This window comes from Sylvia atricapilla, chromosome 4, assembly GCF_009819655.1.
Source record: "Sylvia atricapilla isolate bSylAtr1 chromosome 4, bSylAtr1.pri, whole genome shotgun sequence".
NCBI lineage: Eukaryota > Metazoa > Chordata > Aves > Passeriformes > Sylviidae > Sylvia > Sylvia atricapilla.
Window position 1 is genome coordinate 30,582,684 of NC_089143.1, and position 27,419 is coordinate 30,610,102.

Here is a 27,419-nt window from a genome sequence, read left to right on the forward strand (position 1 = left end):
ATCACATTTCTGTGATGGAAAGTAACACTGCCCATTTTTAAGAGGAAGGTACCCCATCCACCTCTGAACTTCCTAGTTGCTGTCCCAGTCACGCAGCAAGGAGGGAACAGATTGTGCTTTTCTGCATGCCTGGCACTGTACAAACCTGAAGAAACAAGGCTTGTCACACATAAGTGAGTTGGTTTAACCAGAAAGTCTAGACATGATGGCAACCTTAAAGGAACTGCCCCAAAGATTAATTCCTTTTTGCATCAATGTAACTAAGACATGAGAAACAGGTCGAGAAAGCACAGCTTGATGTGGAAAATGCTCCAGATAGAAATGTTCCCCTGACTCTTTGGGAAATGAAGCAATATTCACTAAGGGAGAAGATACTTGTTTGGTTTGGGGTACCTAGGAGATCTGAATTTAGCTCTTAGTAATTTCTCTCCTGGGTTTATTACACAGAAGTCTCACATACTTTAGCAGGGTTGCTGGTGCTTCCTTTCTGCTTCTCATCACATACAGGGAGAACTGAGGACAACAGTATCCCAACTTGATTCTCTTTAAGTAGCATCAAAGCACAATTCAAAAATGTGGAAAAAACACAGTGTAAATAAATGACTTGTGTGCAAAGCGTTTCTAAACATAGTCTAAATAAGGACAGAATAATTACATCCTAGGGATGCAAAGGGTTTTCATAACAGCAGGGCCCAATTTTCTCTAAGAAAATTTTCTCTTGGGAGAGCCTATTCCAGTCAGACAGAAGAAGCAGGAAAGACATACTTGTTTAAAAAGAGGTTTACATCAACAGATTATTTGTGTAAACTTTAATTTCCTTACAGTAGAAACATACACAGTCAAAGCCAAAAGTAGTGTAACAATTTTACAGGAAAGCTTACCAGTAAAAATGCAAAACAAGTTTGTATCAAAGTCTTAAAAAACTGTGCACTTTCTCAAACTTAACTTTGTTCAGCACATCGTTTTGATTTATATATAAGGCATTAATTCTATAAGAATCATTTACTATATTCCAAAAATCGCATGACCTAGGTGTAACACTCTATAGCCTGATACCATTTTTGTTCCTTTCAATATTTACAGATTTCATCTACCTGCATTGACATGGAGCACAGAAGCACTAATAACAAATACAAGCTTTGCCAATGATAGGTTGACATTGAAAAAGTTACATAAAAAGGAAAGAAAAAAAAAAAAGAAGCTCAATTTTGCATTGCAATAGCTTGGGTCTGCTGCAGCCATGATTGTAGTTTAAGAATAATTCCCCCTTTTACATTCTTCCCCACTTCCAGTAGCATTTGGATCTTTCAATATGCAGAACTGAATCTGCTATGCATCTGTAGGTACAGGAAGTACCAGCTACCCAAAATTTGTTTTTCTCCTCCTCCCCAGAACAAAGTTCTTAAGTTTCTTTGAAATTTAAATCTCCTATAAATGGCATCTTTGAAGTCATTCTAGCTACTATGTACAGAAATGGCTCAGGCAATCAAGTTAGTCCACCTTGTCATTAGTCAACAGGAAGTATAATTACTGTAGCTGTAAAGGAGGTATCTAGTGTTCCAGAATAAGTGAGTTTAATTATGGTGAGAGCTTCCTCAATTCTATTTACATGACAACTTCAGGCTCAATGTTAAACAGCAAGTCATCATTTCCTCTTCGCACTTCAAGTAGTAGAGGTGATTCATTCATCACAGCCTCTTGCAGGTCACTGGAGGTCATCAAAGGACGCCCATTGACTTTCACAATAATATCTCCATCTTGGATCCCTCCTCTGCAAAGACAAGAAAAGGGCAGTAAAGATGTATTCTATGCAGAGGAAAAGTACAAAGGCTATTCACCACCTCTCTTGCAAATACAATAAATTTTTATTCTAGTCTCCATCGAAGGGAAATTCCAGCCTTCTGACTGTGAAAGAATAACAGGTAGCACTTGCTAAATGCAAAATAAGGCTCAGGTTTTTTCACTGAGGATTTTCTTCCTAAATAACAAAAACAATTTCTTCCTATATTCTACAAAACCACAGCAAGTGAGAAACAGAAAATGCTTTTATCTATTATTGATTCACTTCACTCAGTCCATTTTCAAGACCATGCCTTTATGCCACCAATATGTATCTAAAGAATTGAAAATTAAAATCTCAACTTTTCATGACAAGTGCACCAGCTAAAGTATTGAAAATTTATTTCTCTATTTCTGTTCAAATGTAATCCTGAAGAGCTGGTTTTTATTGCTTTTGATTTTCCTAAAATCATTTTTAGGAACATTTATTTATTTTGCAACTGTCCCATAGAATGGTCTCTTCCTTTAAGATTAAGCACTCTCTCAGAAAACAGCTCCAACTGCCTTATGTGAATGCTATTCTGTTTCCTGCTTAAACTTAATCCAACCTTCTGCTTATTAATATTCAACATACTTCAGAAAACTCCTCAAATTAGCTCATTGTATTTGGGGTATTATTTTTATTTGCACACTGTTATTGTTTCATAATGTCATTAAAGGTTGTACTGAGGTGGGTGACAGTCTCTTTTACTAAGTGACAAGAAGGAATGACCTTAAGGTGTCCAAGGGGAAGTTTAGATTGGATAATAGGAAAAAATTCCTTCACAGAAAGTGCTTTCAAACACAGCAAGAGGCTGCCCAGCAAAGTGGTGGTGGCACCATCCCTGGAGACAAAGTAAGACAGGTAGAAGTGGCACTTAGGGACAGGGTTTACTGGTGGCCTTGGGAGTTCTGAGTTCATGGTTGGAACTGATGATCTTAAGGGTCATTTCCAACCTAAACAATTCCCTGATTTAAACAGTTCTGAAATGCTTCATTTTTACAGTGGTGAGCAGAATCTTAGCACAAATATTTTAAACCTAAAGGCACAATTTTTAATTGTTTAAATGCAGATCAAGCCTGGTATGAGAAAATACCTGAATATAAAAAGAAATCTTACCTTCTAGTATCTCTTTGGAGATTTATTTGTGGAGAAGAAAATAATGTGCTGTACCTACCTGTGAGAAGGTGAGTTTGGAACAACTTCGTGTACGTAAATTCCACTTCTGACATCAGGAAAATCAGCATTACTGTGCTTCAGTTCCTCCACCAAGCTAAAAGAAAAACAGTTATACAGAATTTGCTTGCACTACAAAAGCACGTAAATATTCTTATTTATTTAAACTTTTTGTGACAAAAAGTAAGAGACTTAACAATTAATTGTTTGCCTGTTGTTCTGTAATGAAAATGTAGGGGATTTGAACTTGGATTAAAACAAATCACATAGATTTTAAGAGAGGCAAAACTCCTTACCTGTGCAAAATGCGCTAAATTTAATGGTCTTGCACATCTCCTGCAAATATCTGACTTTGGCTCTTTGTAGCAGTAGCAAAGAGGGCCTTGTTCATAAGCACAACAGGAGCACTTTCAGGGACAAAAGGGTTTTCTGCCCAAAGAATTAATGCTGGTGACAGCACAGAAATTTTCTAACTTTTTTGCTTCTTTTATTTTGCAAGCCATTCTTAATTTGTCTTTATCAAGAACAATTGAGGTTTTGATAACTCCAGAGAGAAAATAAATCAAAGCTGGAAACTTCAGTTTCCTCAAGTTGTCATCAGCAATTTTTTGTGCATCACTTTCTAAAGAAAAAAGACAGGAATCTGCAAAACAGAGCCTCTACAAGCATCCCCTCATTTCAGAGATGATGATATCATTTCAGGTCTGTGTACAGTGTGGGTTAAAACCCATTTCTAGAAAGAAAGATTTTACACCAAGGATGTATTACTGGGCTGTCTGCCATGAAAAACTGGGGTCCCACAAAAGGAAAACAATCCAAAATGGCTACACAGCTTCTCTTCATTTGATTTAGTACTGAGGAAGCTAAAAAAAATTGAATAATTAAACACAACAAGGGAAGTGGTCTTTTTCAGAAAACAGGCCTGCAGACATCTTACATGGCTTTCTTAGATGCTCCAAAAGTAGTAAAATATCACATCATGTTCACAATCATGCAGAGAAATATTCTGAGTTTCTCTCCATCACTGATGCTAATGCCGTTACACTGATTCATTCCAGCTGAGGATCTGACCCTTCAGGGAGGACAGCAGGAGTGTAACTCAAGAAAAAAAGATGGCTTTACTACAACCCCAGCTGGAAATTGTCCGGTTTAATTTTGCAGTCTACTGCCACATTGGAAACATGCCTACTGCTGGGAAAGAACATCAGCACAAGAGCCCTCATTTATCATCCAAGAATATATCTGGGTAACAGCAAGACACAAAGCCATGTAAGAGGGAAAACACAGTCAAGAGTCAGAGGAGGGTGTCCATTTCTGGCTTTGTTAACTGGAGGCACAAAGCTTTAGTTTGGCACTTTAGCAGTTCTTTCTAGCTAATGGTTAGGCGCCAAACCTCACACCATATGGCCTCCATTGGCACTGACAAAACACCACCAAACCCTCCATCAGCTGATCTGTCATTGGCACTCAGAGTCACCAGAAAATACCATTTTGTTTAAATGTCATCTAAAACCTGGTGTAACTCCAGGTGTCCTTGTCAAGGACCAAAATCTGTGTTCAAGCTCTTCCTATTTTCCCTCAGCTATCAGCAGGACATCCACCACTATCAGTATTTAAAGAATTTCCAGGTCTCAGAACATAGATTTCACCTATATCATTTAAATGCCTGCAGATTTCCTAGCAGCCAGTGCCCCTTTCTGGATCTCTGGAGATTTGTAACGAAAGATGAATGAAGTTCTGAACCACAGCTAACCACATCCTGTGTGCATGAACCTTTCTAAGACACTTACGCAGGTGTTATTGTCAGCATCCTGATGCCAATGAAACGTTTCTTCCCATCTGAAAGGAACACAGAGCATATGTAAGAAATTGGGGCGAACACTGACAAAAGTAACTGCTCTGATGACCCAAAATACCCAAAAACTAAAACAGAATGTATCAGATTTTAACAAAATTAAACAAAATCACGCACATTTGTACTAAAGTGGGTTTTTTTTATTAGCCTTGGTGTACAGAATGACAATCCTTCTCCCTGCAACTAAGGGTAAGAGAGAAAGCTCATTTACATTCCATAGACCTTTTTTCTTCAGGAAATTCAGGAAATTGCTGTGATCTAGTATCACATGAATTCAGTGAATGGAAAATTTAATAAACAACTATCATTTAATCTGAAACTGGTCAAGACAATTTAATCATATGATGTTCTCATTAAAATATAGAAATGAAATCTAAACAAATTTAAATTTCCACTTTTCAGAGAAAGGGCAATCAAAAGACTCACACTGATTATAATGTAAATGGACTGTTATTTCTACCCCAAAGAATAAAAAGCAAGTTTAAAAAAAATCCCAAAACATGAAGACCTTTGCCAAAATGATCACAGAAATACTCAGAGGGCTGGAGCACCTTTGCTATAAAGATGAGCTGAGGGAATCTGGGTTTTTCAGCCTAGAGAAAAGAAAGCTCCAGAGACACCTCAGTGAGGTCTTTCAGTATTTAGAGGGGGCTTCTAAGACAGGACAAAGGGTGATGATTTCAAACTAAAAAAGGGTAGATTGGCAGGGGGCATCAGGAAGAACTTTTTATGATGAGAGTGATAACACATTGGAACATGCTGCCCAGAGAAGTGGTAGATGCTCAGCTGTCAAGACTCAAGGTCAGATTAGATGGGGCTCTGAGCAACTTGATGTAGTAAAACGTGTCCCTGATCAGTGCAGAGGGGTTGCACTAGATGACCTTTAAAGGTCCCTTCCAACAGAAACTATTCTATAATTCTACGATTCGTCAGGATTCGGTGGAATTTTAAATGGTGAGAAGTCACTCCTTTAGGAAGAACACCACATTTCTAAAGTTGGATTTTAGTAAGCCATGATATTGCACAGCTGTCTTGTGAAAAAAATGCAGTTTGATGACTTCCTCAAGTGAGTGCTGCAGTACTCAGTTACATCCGGCATGAAACAATATTTCCCCTTACTCATTCCAGCACAACGACTTCACAAGATCTTTGAGTTTCTCCAGGTTCTCATATGAGGAAAAAGAAGACATACACAGTCTTCTCTAGCTCTTATTCTTTCCAAGAAAAATACTCCCAAGTAAAGGACTTAGTTCTGAATACTACACATGCCAAATATTCCCACTGTGGTCACGGAAAATGTTGACTACTAAACAATGGGTTTACTACACTCTGAAAAATCTTGTATCCATAACTTTCATCCCTACTTTGCCCTGAAATTATTTGCTCTCCTCTATTTTAAGGGAAAACTAGCAAGATCAAAATCAGCTAAAGTAAGAGCATCAAGAAGTTCAATTGTTAAAATCTGAAATCTGGAAAGCTTTGGGCATGACCATGAACTAGCCCAGGGTGCTTCAACAGTCCCCACGGAAGAAATGTAAGTTTTCACTTTTTAAAAATGTTCAGACATGATAATTCTCCCACCTGAAATTAATCCCCTTGTCCATGCAATGTGGACAGTTAAAATAATGAAATTCCCTTCATAAGATCAGTGACAGAATCTCTGGTGACAGTCTTCTCTTTGCATTTAACAATGTGATGCTGGTCACTGCCTGAGAGGCAGAAATTTGCAGAAACACAAAGACTGCAGAAACACAAAAACTCTGGAGCCTGAGTTAGGAATGTTTACATGAATGAAAAATGAAAATGAAAGAAGAGACAAAAGAAATTAACCTGGAAGAAACAGAACAGCAAGAATGAAAAACCACAGGAGAAATGACACAAGTCATAAAAGGAATTATTTCCCTAGTGGCTAACAATATATGTAAACATAAAGCTATAGGGGAAAAAATACATCTTGTAACTACAGACTTATTCCTTCCTAATCTACCTTCAACTTTGGGTAGGTAGAAGTATTATTTCACTCCGGTTCACACACTGAAATTCAAAAAGGCCTTCTGAAGTAAGTTTGCCATACTGCAAACAGCAATTCATACTATAAGAGTAGCAGGCTATTGAACAAAGTAAAATTAAAAACTATGAGCCATGGGTTACTTTAGCAGCACAGTACACACTCCCCTCTTTCCCCTCTCCAGACATTCTGCATGTCAGATTAGAAGTAAAAACAATTCAATCCTTTTGTTCCATAAAAGTCCATTCCACTGAATTTAACCCAGGTCAAACACCTTCAACAAAAAACAAAGTTTTCAGCAACAGTGATTAGTGGGAATATAATTGTTCATCTTATTTGAAGTATCAGCAGAGACTGAACAGGCATAGACAACCAGAAGTAGTGTATTATCATTCCCAAGCCATAGGCATGGTGATGTTGTGGCTAAGTCACACTGGCAGAACAGTGTGTGGCACCTGGAACTACCACTGCCATATTATATCTGCTCTGTTAATACAAAGTCTCAAAACCTGTCATTCTGGCAATTTGTGAAATCGCAAGGCAAAAGAAAAAATATTTAGGAGGACTGGAAGAGAGTTATGTCATAAATCTAAGGAGCACATCACAAGGGTGCAGTCCCAGCAGTAGTTAAAAGGTTCATATGTTAGAAGAACCAGGTTTACCAAATATGAAACCATTGTGGCTTACAGCCAGAGCACAGCACAGAAGAGAAAGACTCAAATCTCATCTAATTTTTGTAAACACCAGGCCAGGTAAAACACTGTTTCCAGAGGCACAAAGTCAAGCAAACCAGCCTCAACCACGTGTTTAAACTTAAATCTGCATAGTGTTAATAGAAAGTCACAAGCAGCTGACCCCAAGTATCTAGAAGCAGTTCACTGTTCACAGAAATTTCTGTTCCACAGTAAGGAAAGCACCTGCCTTACTGTTAACCTTCGTTTATTGATGCTTGTAACAACAGAGATACAAACCAGACAGATAAACACCAATTGAAGGCAGAAATGTCTATCACTGATAAACCATAGCAAAAAATCCCTGAAAAATCCAAATTAGGGGGCCATGTACTAAAACTTCTAAGGGCTTGGGTAACTCTGGTACAAAATTATACCAAATGCAGCTGATTTCAGTGGGGTCAGGATATCACCAGGTCCTCCAAGTGAAGAAATGGATCCTGCACTTCTTAGTCAAGTGCTGGGCAAAACCTTTATTTTTCTGCTGATTCCTTTTGCATCTAGCTCATCTTGCAGATTACATGAGCAGCCCTGAAAGCATTTAAGAAAGATATTCTACTGCCAAACAGAAAACATGAAAACAACTCAAGCCTATAATGCTGGACTGTGTGCAGTGATCCTTTCATATAAACTGCATAGCTGAATTTAATCAGTGATCTGAACCTATATTCAGTAAGGCTCCTAAGCAACCCTCATGATTTCTGGTAATTACTAGGAGTAATAATTATTCAAATACAAAGGTAAGAATATTGTTTCCACTCAACTTATGACAAGGTCCTGGGGATGTAAGATGAGGATTCATGGAAATGAGTTGTTGGGTATGGCCAATACAGAACTCCCCCATTTCCCCTTGCCCATCTGAAACAAGGTTTATTCACTTTTCTGCTCACACTACATTAGAGGCCACATTGGCCTTTTAGGATGGATTTTCTCTTTAATACTTAGTCAAACTGCTGTCTTACTGACTTCCACTTTAAAATGTCTGTGTGTAAAAGACTTTCCAATTTTACTCCTCTGCTCAAGTCTAAACTAGGAGTAGATAGAACCAAGACCAAAATGGAGAAATTCCTAAACAAAAAAAAAAAAAAAAAAAAACCAAAAAAACAACAAAAAAAAAAAAAAAAAAAAAAAACAAAAAAAATCAATCAATGCTTAAGTATGTAGTTAACTTCCAGACATAAACACAGAATACAAGAATACAGAGCTGGTTAAAACTGAAATACAGATGGAGACACTTCACTTCATGCAGCAATTTAAGACTTCCTAACTACAAAAGGACATTAACCTTATTATTGGTAACCTCAAAATTAGCAAAGGCTTTCAGACTATTCAACAGACAAACATCTCTATGAAGGCTGTGACAAATCTTTGGTCAAAAATACATTAGGTGCTATTACATAGTACCAATGCATAAGGTAATGCAGAATGCATACATAACATAATCAGTGCAAATTCTTCATTCAAATGACACCCTCCCCTTTTCCCCTGATCTCCACTCCTGTTCTTTAATAGATCAGATATTTGCAGTTATATATAATGGATGAGATTTAAAAAGATATATGCCTCCTATATAAAACAGTTATCTGATCAACTGAGATTCAAAAGACTAAGATCCAGCTTATTAAAAAATTGAGTATCTACCATGCCAGAATACATCTGGAAAGAGTGGTATCCTAAGGGAGTGTTATCATCTTCAGGCAATATGATATTAAGAGTAAAATAATAATACCCATAAACTTCTTTCTATGACCTAATTGTACCATAAGGGAGGATCCCACTGAAACTACTGAAACATAACTGGAAGAAAACATGATAAAAACCCCTAAAATTCTGCTTACATGAATTCATTATGCCAAAAAATAGCAACTATACAATAAACTTGAGAATTATTACTAAAGGCATAAAAAATGCAAATTAAGTCTCAAATATGCGGTGGAAAATATCCACTAAAAACTTTCTCTATGCAGCAAGGGCTTTAAATGACTGTTCTGCCATAGTAAAATTATAAGACATAGTTCAGAGAAGAAAAAAAAAAACCACACACACACAAATTTGAAAAATAAATAATAAAATTGCCTGTGCCCAGGATATTTGAAGCAGTGACAGTCACACTAACACGAAGAGAAAGTGTGAATCCTTTTGATTAGGGAATTATGTGGCATTATTAAAAAAAACACCTCTAAGTTACAATCACGGTACAAACTTGAATCTTTCACAATTTTTTCTTAGAGTTCTTCCAGGGCCAAAGCTGTCTCCAGGCTTTTGGCTGAGCTCATTGTTCTGTGGAGGTAAAGGTGCCTGAAGGAGCAAGGTGACTGATTTCAATGGTGACATCTCAAAGCTTCATTCACTTCCCAGCTTGTTACCAGGCAATGGTTTTGCACAAGGCTTGAGTTCATGCCTTCAAGCCAGGCCTGCAGGCTGAACCATTGCTCCTCCCTGGACTGGGATGAGCAGTTTGGTTCTAAAAAGGTAACTTCACTAATGAGACATCTGCTTGTTTCAGGAACCAACAGTCAGTTAGTAACCAGGGCAACATGTCAAGTTTTTTTGACATGTTGACTGACACAAAATTATGTCAGCTACTTTAAAATGCACTTCTAAGCATATAACTAAACTTTTTTTTTTTTTTCATCTACTCCTCCCCCTCCCTCCAAATCAAGAGTGAAACAATATAATTTGTGGGATTCAGGAAAACACAGATGAGGGGACCCATCAGGTTTGTGATGCTCTAATATACACAAACAGATGCATCACTTTAAATCCGCTGACTAAGGGAAGTTTCTGAAATAACAGTATCTGAGAGGACAACGATGTAGGGAAACAATCCTGGCATCAGGAACTGGATGAACTCAGGAGAAGACAAGATTAATAACAAAAAAGATCCAAGAGAAGAAGCAGCAGCAGCCAACACTCACGGTAAAAGATGAGTAGTAGGGTGTGGATAGATAAATTGGCAAGTGAAAGAGCAAGGAAGGTTTGGCCTGGATGCAGAATTACTAGATCAGCTTTGGCTGTAGTATCACAGCTAGAATAGGGTGACAGATATGGTGCAGGCATGTAAAAAAAAGTCTGAAGTACTGCAGTTGTCATTGCCAATATACTTAAATTTATATGCTCTCTGGTGCAAAGGCCTTTCTTTCTATTTGCCTCTCTCCCATCTTCCCATGTATTTCTTCACAAATTAGTAACAGCCCTTCTTCCACCAGGGCCTGAGAATCTGTCATAATATCTGATCATACAGCACTGGCATACACAACCACAATAAAATACAGGTCAGGTTCTATGAACTACACCCCACCTGTGGACAGGTGCTTAAAAACATTTGTACCTTATTTTCTACAATATACTTCAATCCTTTTGCTAGGACAATAAACAAAAAGAGGAGAATAAAACTCCTTCAACAAGTGATCATCTGTTCTCAAGATCATTTGAGACCGTGATGATTCATCTGTGTCCTCACTATTCCCAGAGGCTCTATTTCCCATATTTATACAGATACTGTCTGCTCTTTGGGGGTGTGAGTAATAAAGTCTCTCCCACTTCTGAGAGATTGTTTTCTATTTCCCAGTCTGTGATGCTCTGTAATGGAAAAGGATGCTGCTCCTTTCAGTAACAGGATTTCAGACCCATGTCTTTTGGCACTTTGCCTGGATCAGGATAATTGGAAGATGTCACTGTTTCTTCCACACCTTACCTTTACTTTGTTTGTCATGTGACTCTGTGAGAAACTGAGTGATACGGTCTGAAGGAATAGCAAAAGAAATTCCAGCTGTGACCTTCAAGGTGTTAATCCCAATCACTTCACCATCCTGTTGAGAGACAACACCCAATTAAATTTGCTCCTAAGTACAGGATTCAGCTCCCTGCCTAGCATTTCATGTTAAAAGCTGGTGTAAGAAATTTTAGAGTGTTGTAATCACTCAAGAAATAAACAGTACTTATAAGGGAGGATCTGGGCTTTGATTCATGATCCATTTCACATTTAACTGTGATGGCCAGAGAGATTACAGTACAGTGTGTTCATCCAAGGTCCATCCCAGCACTCAGCAAGATATTTCCTCTGCCAAGCGGGCAGTGGAGTCACTCCTACCACTAGAGCCACAAGTCACTGACCTGCAGAACCAGTGCTGATTTACAGCAATCTACTTTGAAAGAGCTATGCGGGTTAACCAGGTCCCATCTCTGTTGTGCATCCCAGGTTTCACAGTGTGAATGAGCTTAATGCTCCTTCCAGATCCCATAGTCCTCACTGCTGTGTAAAATTTTCTGTGCTCAATGGGGAAATGTTTTCCTGTGGTGTGTGAACTGAGACCCAATTTGCATATTCTGCATTAGCTTCAAGCTGTCTACCATTAGCTAAATGAATGGAAGTTGGAATGATCTATGGATCTTTCCAAAAGAACATAACATTCTCCCACTAACTTGAAACTAACTCCTGAAACAAAACCAAGCAACCAACAAAACCAAGTCACATGGACGTACCAGATTAACTAGAGGTCCTCCAGAGTTGCCATACTGCAAAAATGACATAAAGAAACAATAAATTATTACTTCACTGTTGGAAATGCAATTCTCATTACAAATAGCATTTATTTTGTAAGTAAATGAAAGAGAGGAGGTAATTTCTTAAGCAGTAATATCTTCACCCCTATCGTGATTATAATTTTTTTTTCTTTTCAGAAACAGTCCTTAATTTAGGAGCCACTACAAATAGGCAGACCCTAAGTTTAAGACATTGAATAGCTAAAAGTAGAATTTTGACTCTTCCAAAGCCTGTCAGAACAATGTTTTCAAACAATTAATTGTTATTTAAAGTTATACTCCAGTGAGGTGCTTGTACAGTTTTTGTTCTATTCATCACTTTGGTTTGTAACACTGTCAGCCTCTCATTCTCCACTGGAGCAGAATACAGTGTTTCATGTATTTAATCACAGCATATTGCGATGAGGTAGCTACTACATAAGGATTGATTCAGTAACCACAGACACATATGCCTCTCTAGGGAAGGCATAGAGCAGCTCTGAGAAGCCCAAAATTACCTTATAACTAATGGCCTTTAAAGGAAACATGCAACAGGACCACAGGAAATGAGAGCTGGGGAAGTTGCTTGTCCATCTTCATGTTGGCTCAACAATTTGTTTTTGAGTGAGGCCAGGGTTTTCGAGTAGGTTTGCAAAACAGCCAAGAGCAGCAACTTACCACTCAAAAGAAACAAAAGCTAAGTGATGTATGACAGAAAAGTGAGACACAAACTGTTTATACTCAGATAGCACTAGGCAAACCTTACAGATTCTTGGGAGAATAAAACAGACATTAAAGTTTATAAAACAGCTTCAAAGTTCAAATTTAAACAAATAGATCAGGTCCTTATATTGTATCTCTCCAGTGACCAGAGGCTGCACACTTGATTTTCATGTCTGACTGGCACAAAGAAACAAAGATAATGATTTTTCAGCCTTGCTCAGCACAGCTTGTCTTCTGCTTGAAGGATGTGAAAGACCATCAGCACATGCAATATATCTCCATTTAGAACTTTATGGCCCTGTTTTCTCCTGCCCTATGTTACTGCTGTCCCAGCACTTCTCAAAAGGCAGCTGCATGCACATTCCTGCAGGAAAGTTTTGGATGAGCCACAGGAATGCTCTGAACAGACCAACCATCTAACTCCTCCCATTCTCAGGAGAAAACCAGTGCATTAGCTAAGCACAAAGCATCCTTATGCCAGGGACCATCTTCATATTTTGTGGTCTCAGAGAGCAAAGCAATTCAAACTTTGTGTCATTTTCCTCACCTCATCTGCTATCACTCTTCCTTTGGTCCAGCACTATCTGCTGCTACCCTTGTCTAAATCTGCTCATTAGCTTTGGAGGGCAGCAAATGTCTAAGTGCATACACAAGAAAGCAGTCTGTGCTTGAAAAATGTGTATAGGCAAGAAGTCAAGATTCTCATGTTCTAATTCTGTCTCTGCCACCACTTCAGTGTGTGCTCCCAACTAACCCATCTTGCCTAAGTTTTCCTTATTCTCCTCGCACAGCTGAAGAGAGTAATTCCAGTTACATGTCTGGAGAGGTTCAGCTCCTGGGTCATACAAAAGTTTTTTGAAAGTTTTTTGAAAGAGCTCACTTTTTGTCATATCTTAGCATAATTAGCAAAAATAATTACCCCCTTGTTCCTCCCTACACAATTTCTCTCAACAAGTCTGTGACAATAACCGTTTGTGAAGCACTTTGTGTGTATAAAACACTCAGTGTTATTTCTTTTTATGTCAAATTTGACATTAATGTCCAACAAATTAATCCTGAAAATATTTTCTTTTCAATGTGTTACAAAAGGTACAAAATTTCAGGCCATTTTCCACCTCAGATATGTGTGCAGTGCTCTTTTTAGAAGCAGTACAAGCTAAACACACACCCAAGGACTTCACTTAAGCTCTTTAGATCAATCCAGGCTGCTCTGAAGGAACATTATTTTAATGTATTTCTATATAACATGCAATGCTAGGACCTCTAGCTCCAAGCTGTACCTTGGAGTACATAACATAAAATAACATAAAACAACTTTATGCTATTTTACACTTAGATTTTTGTTTTGATTATGTGATGTGCAAAGGGAAAACAAGAAGAGGAAACCCACACCCCCCCCCACTCCTCTCGTTATGTCCTTACCTGGGTGTCCTGTCATTAAAATGAAGCATATACTCTTAATTTGACTACTCCATCTGGTTCTAATGGATAGAGATGAAAAATTTTGGCTCTATTCTACAGCTTCCTTGACCAGCGCAACTCAGCAAGCAGAGAGAGAAATGTTTTGATTTACTGCTGCTTGATAAAGATGCCTTAAGTTCTAGCTTTCATGTTTTCCAGATTCTGTACTGCATTAGCATATAACTCTGAACTTCATATAAAGTGTTAGAAAGTTCTCTCCACAGTGTAATTAGACAAAACAATCCTTTTCTAGCCCAAGAACCAAGGACACCATTGCAGCTTCAAAAGGTAGAAACAGCAAACTGAGGAGAGTAAACTGGGAGGATGGAACTTCATAACCTGAAGCTGTAATTGGAGAATTAACCCCAACATGTAGATGGACCAAAATCTATAAAAGTGTGAAAACGTGTGACCCATCATCCGTCTTGGGTGTAGCCTCAGCCAGGCCCTTGTACTGCCCAAGGTGTATCCTTTGAAGGCCTTTTAAAACTTTATTCCTTTATCATTGTCTGGCCTCTGTTCTAGGTAACCTCTCAAGGCATCGATATAACCACATTACTGCATGAGATTTGCAGAATTAAAAGGGTCTGACCTATGCAGCATCCTAAAAAGACAACCTCAAAGGGAGAACTTTTATTTATCATGCCATCACAACACTGCCTGAATGCAAGTTACAGACACGGCAGAGACTTTTTTTTTTTTTACAAAAGAGTTTCCCTGACATTAAACAAAGCTGTTTGTATTTAGTGGATTCATCTCTCAGGGGAGGAAAAGGTGGGGATGGACTGTGAAGTGAAAGCCATCACAGGCCTCAAGCTTACATTAATAATGGCATCTGTCTGAATGTAATCCATGTCCGAGTCCCGCAGGCCCAGCTCTTTGCCGTCTCGCTGAGCCGTGCTGACAATACCCGTTGTCACAGTGTTCTGTAAGGCAAATGGACTCCCAATTGCCACCACAAATTCTCCTGGCCTCAGATCAGCAGAGTGTCCCAGTAACAATACTGGTAGTTTTTTCTTAAGTAAACACAGAGAGAAAAAAGTAAGCATTAGTTTATACTTGAAAATAACCTGATTGCAAAGATTAAAAACTAGCAAAAAGTTAGGAACAAACTTTCCATTACATTAACGAAAGAGCCACTCACTATCCTGTACTCAAATATCCTATACTCTACTTATGCTAGGAGGGTTGCTGTTTCAAGCTGTCTTCAAAAACAAACAACTATTTGTAGTTCCTTGCAATTTCATAAAGGAAAAAACAGTATCAAAATTTCCCTGGTTCTTAGCAGATTATTCCCTCCTCCTGGAAAACAGCATACAAAACAACCACTGACCAGTTGTAGACTGCCACCCTCTCTGCATAATACTCCACCTTGCAGTCCATGCATACAGGCACAAAGCTTAGGAAGATTGCCTGGGTATTTTGGTAAAGATAGCAGAATTTTGTCACATATTAAATGAGTGGCGCTTTTTTTTTTCTTCTTTGTTTTTTTCAGTTTCTAGCACAGAAGACAAAATAATTCAATTCCAATATATGAAAAATTTCCAGGCCTGTATTTCAGTACATTGTTTTCCACAAATATTTCTAAGGAATCCTTAAACATATATTCTAGTCAATCACTTTGTACTAAGTGAAACCAAAATAGAGTTCCCAAATGAAGTCATTCTTCTGTTTATGTCACTCACCTTAGGGTGAATCTTTATTGTTGCAATGTCAGATTTCTTGTCAATGTCTTTGATGGTTGCTTCATAGGTATCTCCATTCTGGAGCTGTACCTTCAGTTGTTGTCTCCCTGATATTGCATTTGTGCTTGACACCACGTGGGCATTGGTCACAATTAAACCAGAATCAGACATAATAAACCCAGATCCACTGGAAAGGGGGACATTTCGACCAAAGAGAGGGTGCCTGTACAAAAAGCAAGCAATTCTCTGTCATAAGGAAAACCAACTTGAGAGAAGATTACCTTAGATGACATTTACCACCTTTCACCCTGAAAATCGAATTTAAAAAGGAATCACAAAGAAAGGATCCCTTCCTGAAAATTGTGGTTTTAGTCAGTCAGGGAGATAGGAACTGAGATTTACAGAAAATCAGCAGGGTCCTTTTCCTTTGGTTTCCAGTTCTGTCTTTATAGAGTTCCTTGCACAGAGGATAGATGACAAAATATGAAGGAGAAGGAGCCCATCTGATCCCACTGGTTATTGATTCTGTACTGGAAGAGAACAACGACAGGAAATAAAAAAGCTGAAAAATGAACTGATTGTCTAATGGGAAAAGGGGCAGAAGGAACCTTGCAGCTGGACAGAGGCATAAAGGGAGAAATGAGGGGATCATGAAACCCAAGTGCAGACAGGGTGGAAAATGCATGTCTGGAAACCAAAACTACTAGGAATGTGAAAGAAAAAATTAAAAACTCTAACAATGGGTAAAACTTGGTGGGAGACAACACGTGCTGTAATACAGAAGGTAAGAGACTTTACAAACTGCTCAAGGCATTACGAATTTTCTCTGTGAACAACTGCTACAATGACCTTAGGAACAAAGTAACTGCATAGCAGAAGATGAGAAAAGGCCCAGAAAGTCCTTCTTCCAAGACATGTCCTGGTTAGGATATTATTTGACAGTTCTGGGCTATTTAGCAATAAACAATTGGAGCAAATCCCAGGAAAAAAGTAATATCAAAATTATCACCCAGCAAGCTGCTGGGCAAACATTTACTTATAGGGAAAGAACAAACAATCTTAACTATGTATGCAAAGATCTTAAAGCATCTTCAGCTGTAAGATCCTTTATAAAAGGACCAATCACCATGTGCATAAAACTACATCCCCTGATACACTTGATTATCTTGATTGTGCATACTAAAAAAGCCTACAAAATTATCCAAGAATTTCGTGTATCTGTGGAAATTGAGAGGACTCCAGGAAGAAAGGTAATCACATGCAATATCTGCAGTAATTTGTTCTGACAGTAGATTGTTCTAAGGACTCATATTTAAACCTCCCAGGTTGTTTTGAGCACTCAGTGTTGATCTTGCCACCTCAGCTCCAGCTTCAGCATCCTGCATATTGGTAATGTTCTGGTCAAGAAATGTGGTACATTTCTTTCCTATCAGAAGTCATTTCTGTGTTTAGATAGAATGCCGAGGAGATGTAGACTATCTCTTAATGCTTTTCCTGCCAAAATTATCTCTCAAAGTTGGAAAAGTAACAAGCCATTTTTTCCACCTTACCATCTGAATATATATATACATATATATATATGTATGTATGTATTTAAACTGAGATAACAAATACAGTCCAACAAGTAAACAATATAATTTGTTAAGTGAAGGCTTAAGAGACTTCCAAAGATGAGACAGACTTATTTTTGGGTAGACAGTATATATTGTATAATACTGTAAGCTCATGAGAATAAATCTACTGAACAGGAACAGAACACACAAACGTGTCGTTCTCTGGAGAAATGGGTCTGCTGTAATGTTTTAGAATATTTTGTGAAAGTCACAAATTCAAAATGAAAGTTACTACACTGTAGACCTTTGTTAAACAATGTAACTAAAACAAGGAATTGAAAGTGTTACCTGAGGAAAAGCTCAATGTGCACAACTGCAGGTGCAATCTTTTCCACCACATCAGCTATGAAGTTGAATTTGTATCTTGGGCTGCTGGACTGTAGGTGACCTATACTAGCAGAAAGAATTGGATATGTTAATTAAGACAATACATTGTTTTATCAAGTAGGCAAGATAAACCTGCTTTGCATTGGTCTGTTTCTTCTAGAAACTAGAACAGTTTCCAAATAGTACTAGAAAATGAATCAAAGTCATTAAGATTGTTTAAAAAGTACCTAGCATTCTGTGTGATCCTGAGAAAATTAAACACCAGCATCACTCAGCTCCAAGTTCTTTTCTCTGAAAGTCTACAAGCTCTGCCTTGAGCATTTCTCTGAGGACAACTAGTTGTTATTACCCAAGACACATAGGGACATAAGATAGGTCAGGCTGGAAAGGACCTTAGGAGGTCTCTAGTTCTACCTCCTGCTCAAAGCTGCATCAGCTACAAAGGGAAACAGAGTCGGGACTTGCGAAACTCCAAGGATGGACACTCCAGAAGCTGCCTGGGAAACTTGTCCCACTGCTTCACTGCCCCCGCCACGAGGTGTAAGTTTTTCTTGCATGAAGTCTGAACTTGTTGAGCTCATGTTCCAACTCATGCCCCTTGTCTCTCATCCTCCCGTTATGCACCTCTGTATGGATCTGCTGCACAGGGAAGCTGCTCTCCGGTCCTCCTGAAGCTTTCTGTTCCCAAGGCTGAACAAGCCCAGTATCCTCAGTTTCTCCTCATAGGAGATATGTCCAGCTCCCCTCAACCATCCTCATGACCTTCTGAACTCACTCCAGTTTCTCAATGCCTTTCTCGTACTGACGGATCCAGAACTGGATGCAGTATTCCAGATGTGGTCTAACAAGTGCTGAGTAACACAGCTGCAGAATTTGGGAGCCACAAGTAGTACTTAAGTTCCAATTGTTTAAGTAGACACATTAGAAACCTCCTTTAAATTACAAGCTTTGCACCTAAAACTTATTGAAAATTCACATTTAAGCTGTCACATGCAGCGGGGCCTAACAATAGATTACTAAAATATCTGACAAAAGCCAGTATGAATACTACATTAAACAACACTATACACAGCATTCATTAAGAGTGAATACAAGCATGTGAAATTAAGATCTTCAAGAGGGGGAGAAAAGCCCACAGCATGCTGGCTTCCAATACCGCAGTCTGCTGGATTCTAGCATCACAACATCTCAAAGGAAGAACACTGCTTGTGCTAAATGTCATTCTCTGCAGTCCCTGATACACGGAGCTGCATCATTACATATGTAAAGCATATGATAGGGGATGTATCACCCCACTCAAATAGCAATCTTTTGTGTTCACAGCCTGAAGGCTTAAAATTAACTATGGGATCTACCAAAGGGAACAAATGAGTTGAAGAAACCAGACCAAGAAGATTAGGAATTTCTTCACAGAAGTCTGCAAGTTCTTATCCTGTTACTGGACAAGGAACTTACTTCTGAATGGTAAGAAACCCTGCTTAAATTTTGCAAGCTAGATTTATGTGATACTGAATAAACAAAAGGAACAGTTTGGCAGGACTATATTCAGTCTATTATTTCTATGGCACACACACTGAAAAATCCCTCCAGCCAGTTGATTGTGCTTGTTTTCATGCTTAGTTTAAAAGAGATACCGCAAACAGGAATTACAGAGGACAGTCAAATGTAAGCACAATATACTGTTATTTATTTTGCTTACTAGGCCACTGAAGAGTTGTCTTACCTTCAGTTCACAAGCAGCTTGCCTGATTAGGCAGTATATCCTTTGAAGTCTACTGACATGACTTTGAACACTTGCCTACACAGCAAGTGTTCACTGACAGGATATAACACTGCCATCACGTTTATCTTAATAAACATGACCATGCATCAGTGAAAAGCAGCTGATAAACTGGCACAGAACTGCAATTAATGCAGCCTTCTAGCTGGTGTAAATCAGCATAGCTCTGTGAGAGTCAGGGCAACTAAATCCATTTGCATCTTCTAAGAGCTCGACTGTTCTGCCCAGGCCTAATGGATACAGCACTGTACATGGCCAAAGGCACAGGAAGATGCCTGCCAAAAACCTCAGGTCTGGACCACTCCTGACTAGCCACCAGGCAAACATTATGGGTGGCAGTGGCTTTCCAGGTAGAATTTGGGGGAGGCAGAGAAATTATCTGAAAGAGCTACTGGATAAAACATGAAAAAAAGCAAAGAAAATAGAATGCAGCAATACAGAGAGGAGACTAAAACTGAAACAATGCTTGTCTTTTCATACCACAGTGAAAACATTGCTCTGTCTAAGCAGAAGCCTGGGACTTCCCTGCTGGAATTAGAAGACAAGAATGCTCAAACCTGAAAGAAAATGCAAATCTGCACCAATATTAAAGGGAAATATGAAACAAAGGAGATCAATAATAACAGACACTCAGGCCTTGTATGAAAGGTGTGCCTGAAGACCTGGGCTGATCAGAGAGGAGCTGTTTTTCCTCTTGCCAGGTGGGGGCCAAACACTGGTGAAAACTGACTAACAAAGCTGAGATACCTTCACAGAACTTGATCTTTCTTGAATCATTTTCTGCAAGCTGGCAGTGATGAGAACCTTCAAACATTTTATATGACGTGCCAAGAACTCAAACTATGGACGTGGAAGATGTAATGCACACTCTATATTTACTCTCACGTAAACAGCACTATTTAAGTGAACTGAAGTGTTGGTTATTATTAACAGCATTTTAGTGCATAATTATTAAATTGATGGTTTTCATCAGAAGTTCTCAACATACCTCAAAAGGGAGGAACTAAAGCCTGGGAAACTGAAGAAGGAAGCAAAATCTGGCACTGAGTATACTGCATAATGTCACCCTGAATACAAGTGTTGTAACTGTAGAGGTAGAATCTATCCTTTAATTTGCATTAGTTGGTAGACACTAGCTGCTGCTACTGTCCTTAGTAAAAGAGAAAGTTAAATATGTATCTCCCCCTGCATAGCCCTGCTGCCTTGTGGAACCCCATACAACCCTCACATCTCTGCTGCCCTGAGCACATAACAGCTCTAAGCTCACAGCACCTTTGTGGATTTTGACCCATTGACCCTCAGAGATCTGCCACATAGTTTTTCAAAGGTCTCTCAATGTGCATTATTTTCCATGTTATTACTGAGTGTTCGAAATCATCTCAGACTAACAAAATCTAATTTATCTTGGCAAAAAGATATAATTTAATCCAATTAGCCACCTGTTGCATAACCAAAATTTCAAAGGTGCTGCAACCAGGTTGTATTTGAAACAAAAACATATTTATGCTGTATGAGTCCTTAGCTGTCTATGCATTTCTTCGTCAAAAAAAATAGATTACCCCAATCTGCTCCATAGCCACAAATCAACTAGATTTTCAGCAGCCTTGAACTTTGAGCCTATCATTTCAACTAAGTGATTAGATCTTCAGGTCTCCAACTCCTCTCACAGAACACTCAAAATCCAGATTTCAATGTAAATGCATAAACTGGAGCTAAAGACTTTCGGCCTATTTTCTAAAATGTGATCTTATGTTTCCAATTTTATGGGCTCCAACTACATTGAATTTAAATGGCTAAAGCTAAGTGCTTTTCAGGTAGGAGTAGCCTTATTATCAGTTTAGGATTTTTCCTGGATAGTGATGTTATCTACAGGCTATGGGTTCATTCAATACTGGTTTATTTACTTTCTTGCAGAGACAATACACCCATTTCAATCTCATTAACACTGCTGTAAACCAGGAACAATGCCAACAAATCTGTTGAGTTAACCTAGTATGAAAAGAACTGGAAAAAATTCATCAGAAATAATCATTATAATCCCACTGAAGACAATAAAACCTGACCAATTTACGTCTGCAAAAGACTGAACATTTCTGAATATCTGCCAACTCAGTCCCTGTAGAATTAAATCAAATCACATTCACTGCTTTCTTAAAGACAATACATTGTAGTAAAATCCACAAGTTTATATTCATTAAGAATTTGTGAGCCTGGGAAACTCATTCTTTTAAGGCTGTTTCCCCATCCCCCTTTTAAAACCAGCTTCAGAAAAGATCTGTGCATTCAGCAAAATTATTATGTCTAAGGGAGGACTGCAACCTGGCAGATCTGATCACCAGGGATAAACACTGTCCCTACTGTGCTTTCATGGAAAGAAATGAAAGACAAATAAAAGATTATAATGTCTCAGCTTAAAAAACAGAAACATCTGCTGGAAACATAGGTTCATGGGCAGCTTTTCTGATGAATTCAGCATTAAAATCAAGTTGCATAGCTGTGCACTGACCATAAAGCCTTGGTGAGTTTAATGCCACATTATGGTTCAGGCAACTTGTTTATACAATGGATGTCTACCATGCACAGATGAAAACAATCTGGTGAACCAAGACCAAAGTGGCTTTCTTGTGCAATGCAGCAATCACAAGGGCCAGACAGAGACAGACTGGCACAAGCCTTCTAGCACAGACACCACACTGACTTTACATGTTTGGTATTCCTCCCTTCCAAGTGACCCCCATGAAGAGATGCAACAAGATCCCTTTCCTGCTACCTATCCTTTACAGAGTGAAGTGCTCTACTCTGAACTGTATACCAAATATTGTACACTATCCATCCTCACCTGCAGTAACTCAAACCAACTCAGGCATAAGGAAAACAAGACGTACAGGAATGTGACCCAAGTTTGTGTTTCCAGCTAATACCTTGCAGTACATTTCCCTAAATACAGCTGCAGGCAGCTTTAAGGCTTTGATGACAAAAACACCAGCAGGAGACTCCTATCCCTTACTGGGCCAACTTCTCAGAAATGCAAGTAATCATACACTCAGTTGTTCCTCTTGTATCTTCAAGGTTATGTACAGGCACACTCCAAACACCCCACACAGAACTGTGTGCAATGACCCTGCTCATGCATTAACCGTGCTTCAAATATTCTCTTTAGGAAAGTGAACCTTTAGGCTCATCTCTTGCAAAGATCAGACTGACTTGGGTGAGTCTTAACATCATGACCCCTTTCTGGGAGTAACTTCAGGTTAACAGTGCAGCTGACAGTAAGTGGTGAGTGTCAAGTCCAGCGCCAAGTGTTTGCTAATTAAGCTTTTAATTTTCCTTGTTCTATTGACAAAGGAGCACCTGTATTAAAAAAAATAATAATTTTTTTTCCTTCCATATCTTAGGTAAGAAAACACAAATCTTTGGACATTTAAACTCTCTTCACAGAAGCTACTTGCAAAATAACCTTGCAAGGATTTAACCGTACTAAGTTGTACTGAGAGATCAAAGCCAGTCCTTTGCTCAAGAAACAAGTGGACTGACTGTAGATGGCAGGTAACCAAGTGAATCCTTTGAGTGAGATGTCTGACATCATGATATGCGGCATTGATAAAACTTACACTCGCTGCCCTGAGAAACAGGGCTCTGTAAGAATAGAACTTTGATTACAGAGGTTGTTCTGCACAAAAATTTCTTCCATTACTTACAAGCTAGCTTGTAATAGCTTGTTATCACAGTAGGTGATAGAAGGCAGGAAAAAACCTAGCTGCTTCACAATATATTCCCATATATAGAGGCACCTAGTGTTGAAAAAAGTTTTTTTTTAAAAAAAACCCAGTATTTGTAGCAGAGAGTTTAACTTTGCTTAGGATTTCTGCAGACTGCTCCTATCAGTATCTCAGAGAAGCCCCAGGGCATTGGCATATTGTAGAGCACTAGTTATGGAGCTCCTGGACCTCCATGCAGTACACACCCCATTTAATACACTCCATGTAGAACTTGCAATTTGGTGTGGTGCTCTTCAACCTAATCCAGGACTTCAGCAAGAAAAAAAAATATTTTACATTTTGTTAATTTTTCAATTATCACTCAGTAACCCAGGCCAGCTCATTCTTCCCTTTCCTTCCTACATCCTTTACTACCCATGTTTCATGCATCCCTATTCACCAGACTGCTGTCACCAGGAAACCACAGCTAAGTTTCTCAACCTGTCTGGGTTTATCACAGCCAGAATCCAACTCAGTATCAACATAAGCCACTGGAAAAGGAGACGAGAAGACATTACAGGAGCTACTTTGGGTCTGTGTACGTTCTAAATAAGGCCTGAGGCATACTATGTGAGGCTTCTGTTATCTGAGATGGTTTTAATATATGGATGGTTAAGTCTTAAAACTGCATTTACCTCATAACTCACTTATGCCTTCAAATTCTGAGTCATCTGAGGCCAAGCAAGAACTGAAGAAAGAGAAATTTGACAGCAATTTTAAACTGTCAACTTTCTTCCAAGCCTCTCATTACAGCCATTGCATGTTATTGTTTAAAAAAAAAAAAAAACCAAACAAAAAAATACCATAATTGAGTTCTATTCCTGGCTCAACCACCAACTCAGTCTGACCTTGGGCAAGATACTCAGTTTCTTTGAGCTTCAGTTTGTGCAGCTGTAGAACTGAATAAAAGAATTAAATCTTAACAGAGAACCAGATGCTTAGATGAAGCTGAGGTTTTCTGAGACCAAAAAAAAAAAAAAAATTCCTCTGCCTCACAGCTCCAAATTCCTAAGCCTATTAACATTAGATTCAGGAGGATTCCTTAAAGAAAATGTCATATATACCAAATGCCCAGCACTCTGCAAGCTCTCAGATGCAGGCTAATTCACTCATTTTGGTTAAACATTTTGATTATTTCACAATGATCAGTTTCAAACAAGTTTGAGGATTACTAAAGTTAACAGATACTGATGTGAAAAGGTACAGGCAAAAAAACAATTCATAACTTCAAAATACTGGAAAGATTGAACATTGCAGCTTCAGGCTGACATGTGGAACAATTCTTGGCTTTGACAAAATATTCTGAAAGAAAGTCCAGGAACATAATTTGAATATCCTCGCTCTCTGAAGAGGTTTGCCCTTTCTATAGATCAGGATATATATGAAAGATCCCCTATTCACAGAAAGGCTACAACAGTAGCCCTTTTCCTTCTGAACCATCCCAATCACTTTGGCCAGGTTGCTATGAACAAACAGGATGGTTAGTGGTTCACCTGACATAATGGAAACACTAATGCATGATTTAAAACTCCATTAAGCATAGAACTTCTCTTTCCAGGAACTCTATGGGAAAGGTAGCAGAAGCAAACTGTTAAAATAATATATCAGTAAATATGTGGAAAGATACTGCCAGCATTAATACTTCCATAAAGAGACACATTTTAATACTAAAAGGAAATTACCAGCTTAAGAGATTACTAAACTTTCCAAAGTTAAATCATCAAGCCTGAAGTTGTGATAGCATATCCTAGGATCTGAGCAAAGGCCTCAACACTTTACTACAACCAGAAGATCATTTGATAGCCTGAGTATCAGTATTTTACACTATAAAGGAGGTTCTCACGCTTTTTTTTCCCTACTTAGGGCTCTACAAGACTACAAAATCCTTTGGTGACAAAAGCAAACCAGCCAAAAGACTACGTTTTAGAAAGGCTATCTAATACTCAGTGCTTTTTGTGCCTTGAAAGGCTTTTGGAGGCGTTTCCTGGTTCGCCTGTCGGGTCAATCTGACTAGCACCCCAAGCACGCCCGGGGACGGTCCCGGGGCTCAGGTGCTCCCAGCTCTGTGCAGGCTCTGCGACCTGCACGGGTGATGCCGCCCAGCACCGCGGCCGTCGCGGGGAGCGAAGGGGGCACTTGGCAGGACGGGAGCAGCCTCGTACCGCTGCCCTGCCTCCAGAAGAGGCCACGGCTGAGGCCGTGACCGCTGCCCTGCCCCGGCAGCCGAGCGACCTCCACCCACCTCGCTCCCATCTGGGCAAAGTGCGTCTGCTTCTTGGCCCAGGAGCGTTGCGGCACCAACCTGCGCCTCACCGAGGCACCCACAGCCATGCTACCGGGGGAAACCTTCCCAAACCCCAGCCCAAGCCCACGCTGAGCATCGCGGAGAAAGCTTTGCTGTTCAGAAAGCACCTGAGCATCCATTCCGCCCACCACCGGTGTCATCAGCAGCTGTGTGAAGTGCCATGACCTTGGAGGTTTTTCGAGCCCCTAGAGCCACCCAGTCTTCCCAGGCCACTGAAAATCATGACTTTCTTTACCCTGGAAGCCGGGTCTCCCACCCGTCCGCCCCGCGGCAGGTCCCACCATGCTCCTACCCGATTCACAGGCTCCCTTCTGGACCTGGGCGACGGCGGGCAGCCCGTGCTGCAGCGCCTTGCGGCTCACCGCCTTCAGCTGGCAGATGTTGTCGTAGGTCCGGCCGTCGCTGCCGCACACCTGGGCGCTGAGCTTGCACTGGCAGACGCCCTTGGCGAAGCGCTTGCCCATGGGGTAGCGGCAGTCCAGGCTGTCCCCGCAGGGCGGGTCCTCCTTGCGGCCGCAGGAGTCCCCCTCGCCCGCGGCGCAGATGAGGCAGCAGCCGCAGCGGTCGGGGACGTACCCGCTGGGGCAGCTGGGGCTGGGGCACTTGGAGACATCGCAGCGGGCCGGGCACTTGGCGCGGGCGAGCTGCAGCTCCGCGGCGTGCGGGCCGGCGCTGAGGGACAGCAGGAGCAGCGGGCTCAGCAGCGACACCCGCATCCTCGGCGGGGACAGCGGCGGCGGAGCGCGGGGTGAGAGCCCGCCCGGGCCCGGGGCAGGAGGCGGGAAGGCGCGATCGCGGCCAGGGAAGGGGAAGGCGGGCTTTTTGCACACTCGGGCAGGACGGCGTCCTGCCCCGGGCAGCGCTTCTGCGGGCGGAGCGGGACGGCGCGGCGGGCGGAGGGCAGCAGGCCGGAGCAGGCCGCGGAGTCACGGCCGGCTCGGTCCCTGCAGGACGCGGCGGCTCCCAGGACTCAGCTGGCCGGGCTGAGGCACCGAGCCATGGCACGCAGCGCCGAGGGCAGGCGGAGCGGGACGCGGCGGGAAGGCAGCGGCAGCGCGGCGGGGTTATATGTGGGACGGGCCCGCCGCCTCCGGCAGCACCGGCAGCGCCGGGCGGGCAGGCTCCACCCCGGGCGGGTCCGCTCCCCTCCTCTGGGCGCTGCGGGGCAGGGCCGCCCTTCTGCTGCTAAATCGCCGCCCCGAGCGGCGAGCGCCCCGGCCTGAGGCGGCCCGCGGCCATCGCTGGGCCCCGCCGGCTGTGGATGCCCGACGTGGCATAAACAAATGCGGATCTATTTACATGTGGGCGCTTGTGACCTCTGTGAGTGCAGGGGCAGCCGCTTTGCCTTCCCTCATGCTTGTCTTTAATGTCAGCCTTAATAAGGGCATTTGTCGCCGCTGCCATCGGAGGGTAATCGAAGTTTGATCTCTGAGTTTGATCTCTGCTGTGATACTAAACACGCTCTTGGACGCGAATCCCTCTTTGCAGGTGTCGGAGCAGAGACACAAGTAGCTGAACACAGTCCTTGAAGCCACTTGTTCTGCGTGGCATCACGGCACACTGTACGAGGCGCTTTCCTACTGCCGAAGGGGGGCTGCTGGGCTCCCCACCGTCATTTGCTTCAACAGAAGATTTGGCAGCTTCTCTATAGTAG

The 27,419-nt window shown here is 40.7% G+C and overlaps 1 protein-coding gene across 1 annotated transcript; it reads right to left on the minus strand.

Moving 5' to 3' along the window:
* Nucleotides 1-769: 769 nt before the first annotated feature.
* On the minus strand, nucleotides 770-26,790 carry HTRA3 (HtrA serine peptidase 3). Its single transcript, XM_066317447.1, has 9 exons — nucleotides 26,058-26,790; nucleotides 17,884-17,983; nucleotides 15,983-16,205; nucleotides 15,119-15,313; nucleotides 12,075-12,107; nucleotides 11,287-11,401; nucleotides 4,786-4,834; nucleotides 2,997-3,092; nucleotides 770-1,771 (listed from the first exon to the last, which is right to left on the minus strand). Exons 1-9 carry the CDS (start codon nucleotides 26,479-26,481, stop codon nucleotides 1,606-1,608), a joined length of 1,401 nt encoding a protein of 466 aa, XP_066173544.1. The 5' UTR covers nucleotides 26,482-26,790; the 3' UTR covers nucleotides 770-1,605.
* Nucleotides 26,791-27,419: the final 629 nt, after the last annotated feature.

Bases quoted from the DNA above. Each gene is read 5' to 3' on its own strand.
- HTRA3 (XM_066317447.1), bottom strand. From the start codon at position 26,481: ATGCGGGTGTCGCTGCTGAGCCCGCTGCTCCTGCTGTCCCTCAGCGCC. The intron at 17,984-26,057 runs GTAGGAGCATGG...CTGCTAGTATAG, and splicing joins GAAGGGAGCCTGTGAATCGG to GTCACCTACAGTCCAGCAGC. The intron at 11,402-12,074 runs GTACGTCCATGT...GTCTCTCAACAG, and splicing joins GAGGACCTCTAGTTAATCTG to GATGGTGAAGTGATTGGGAT.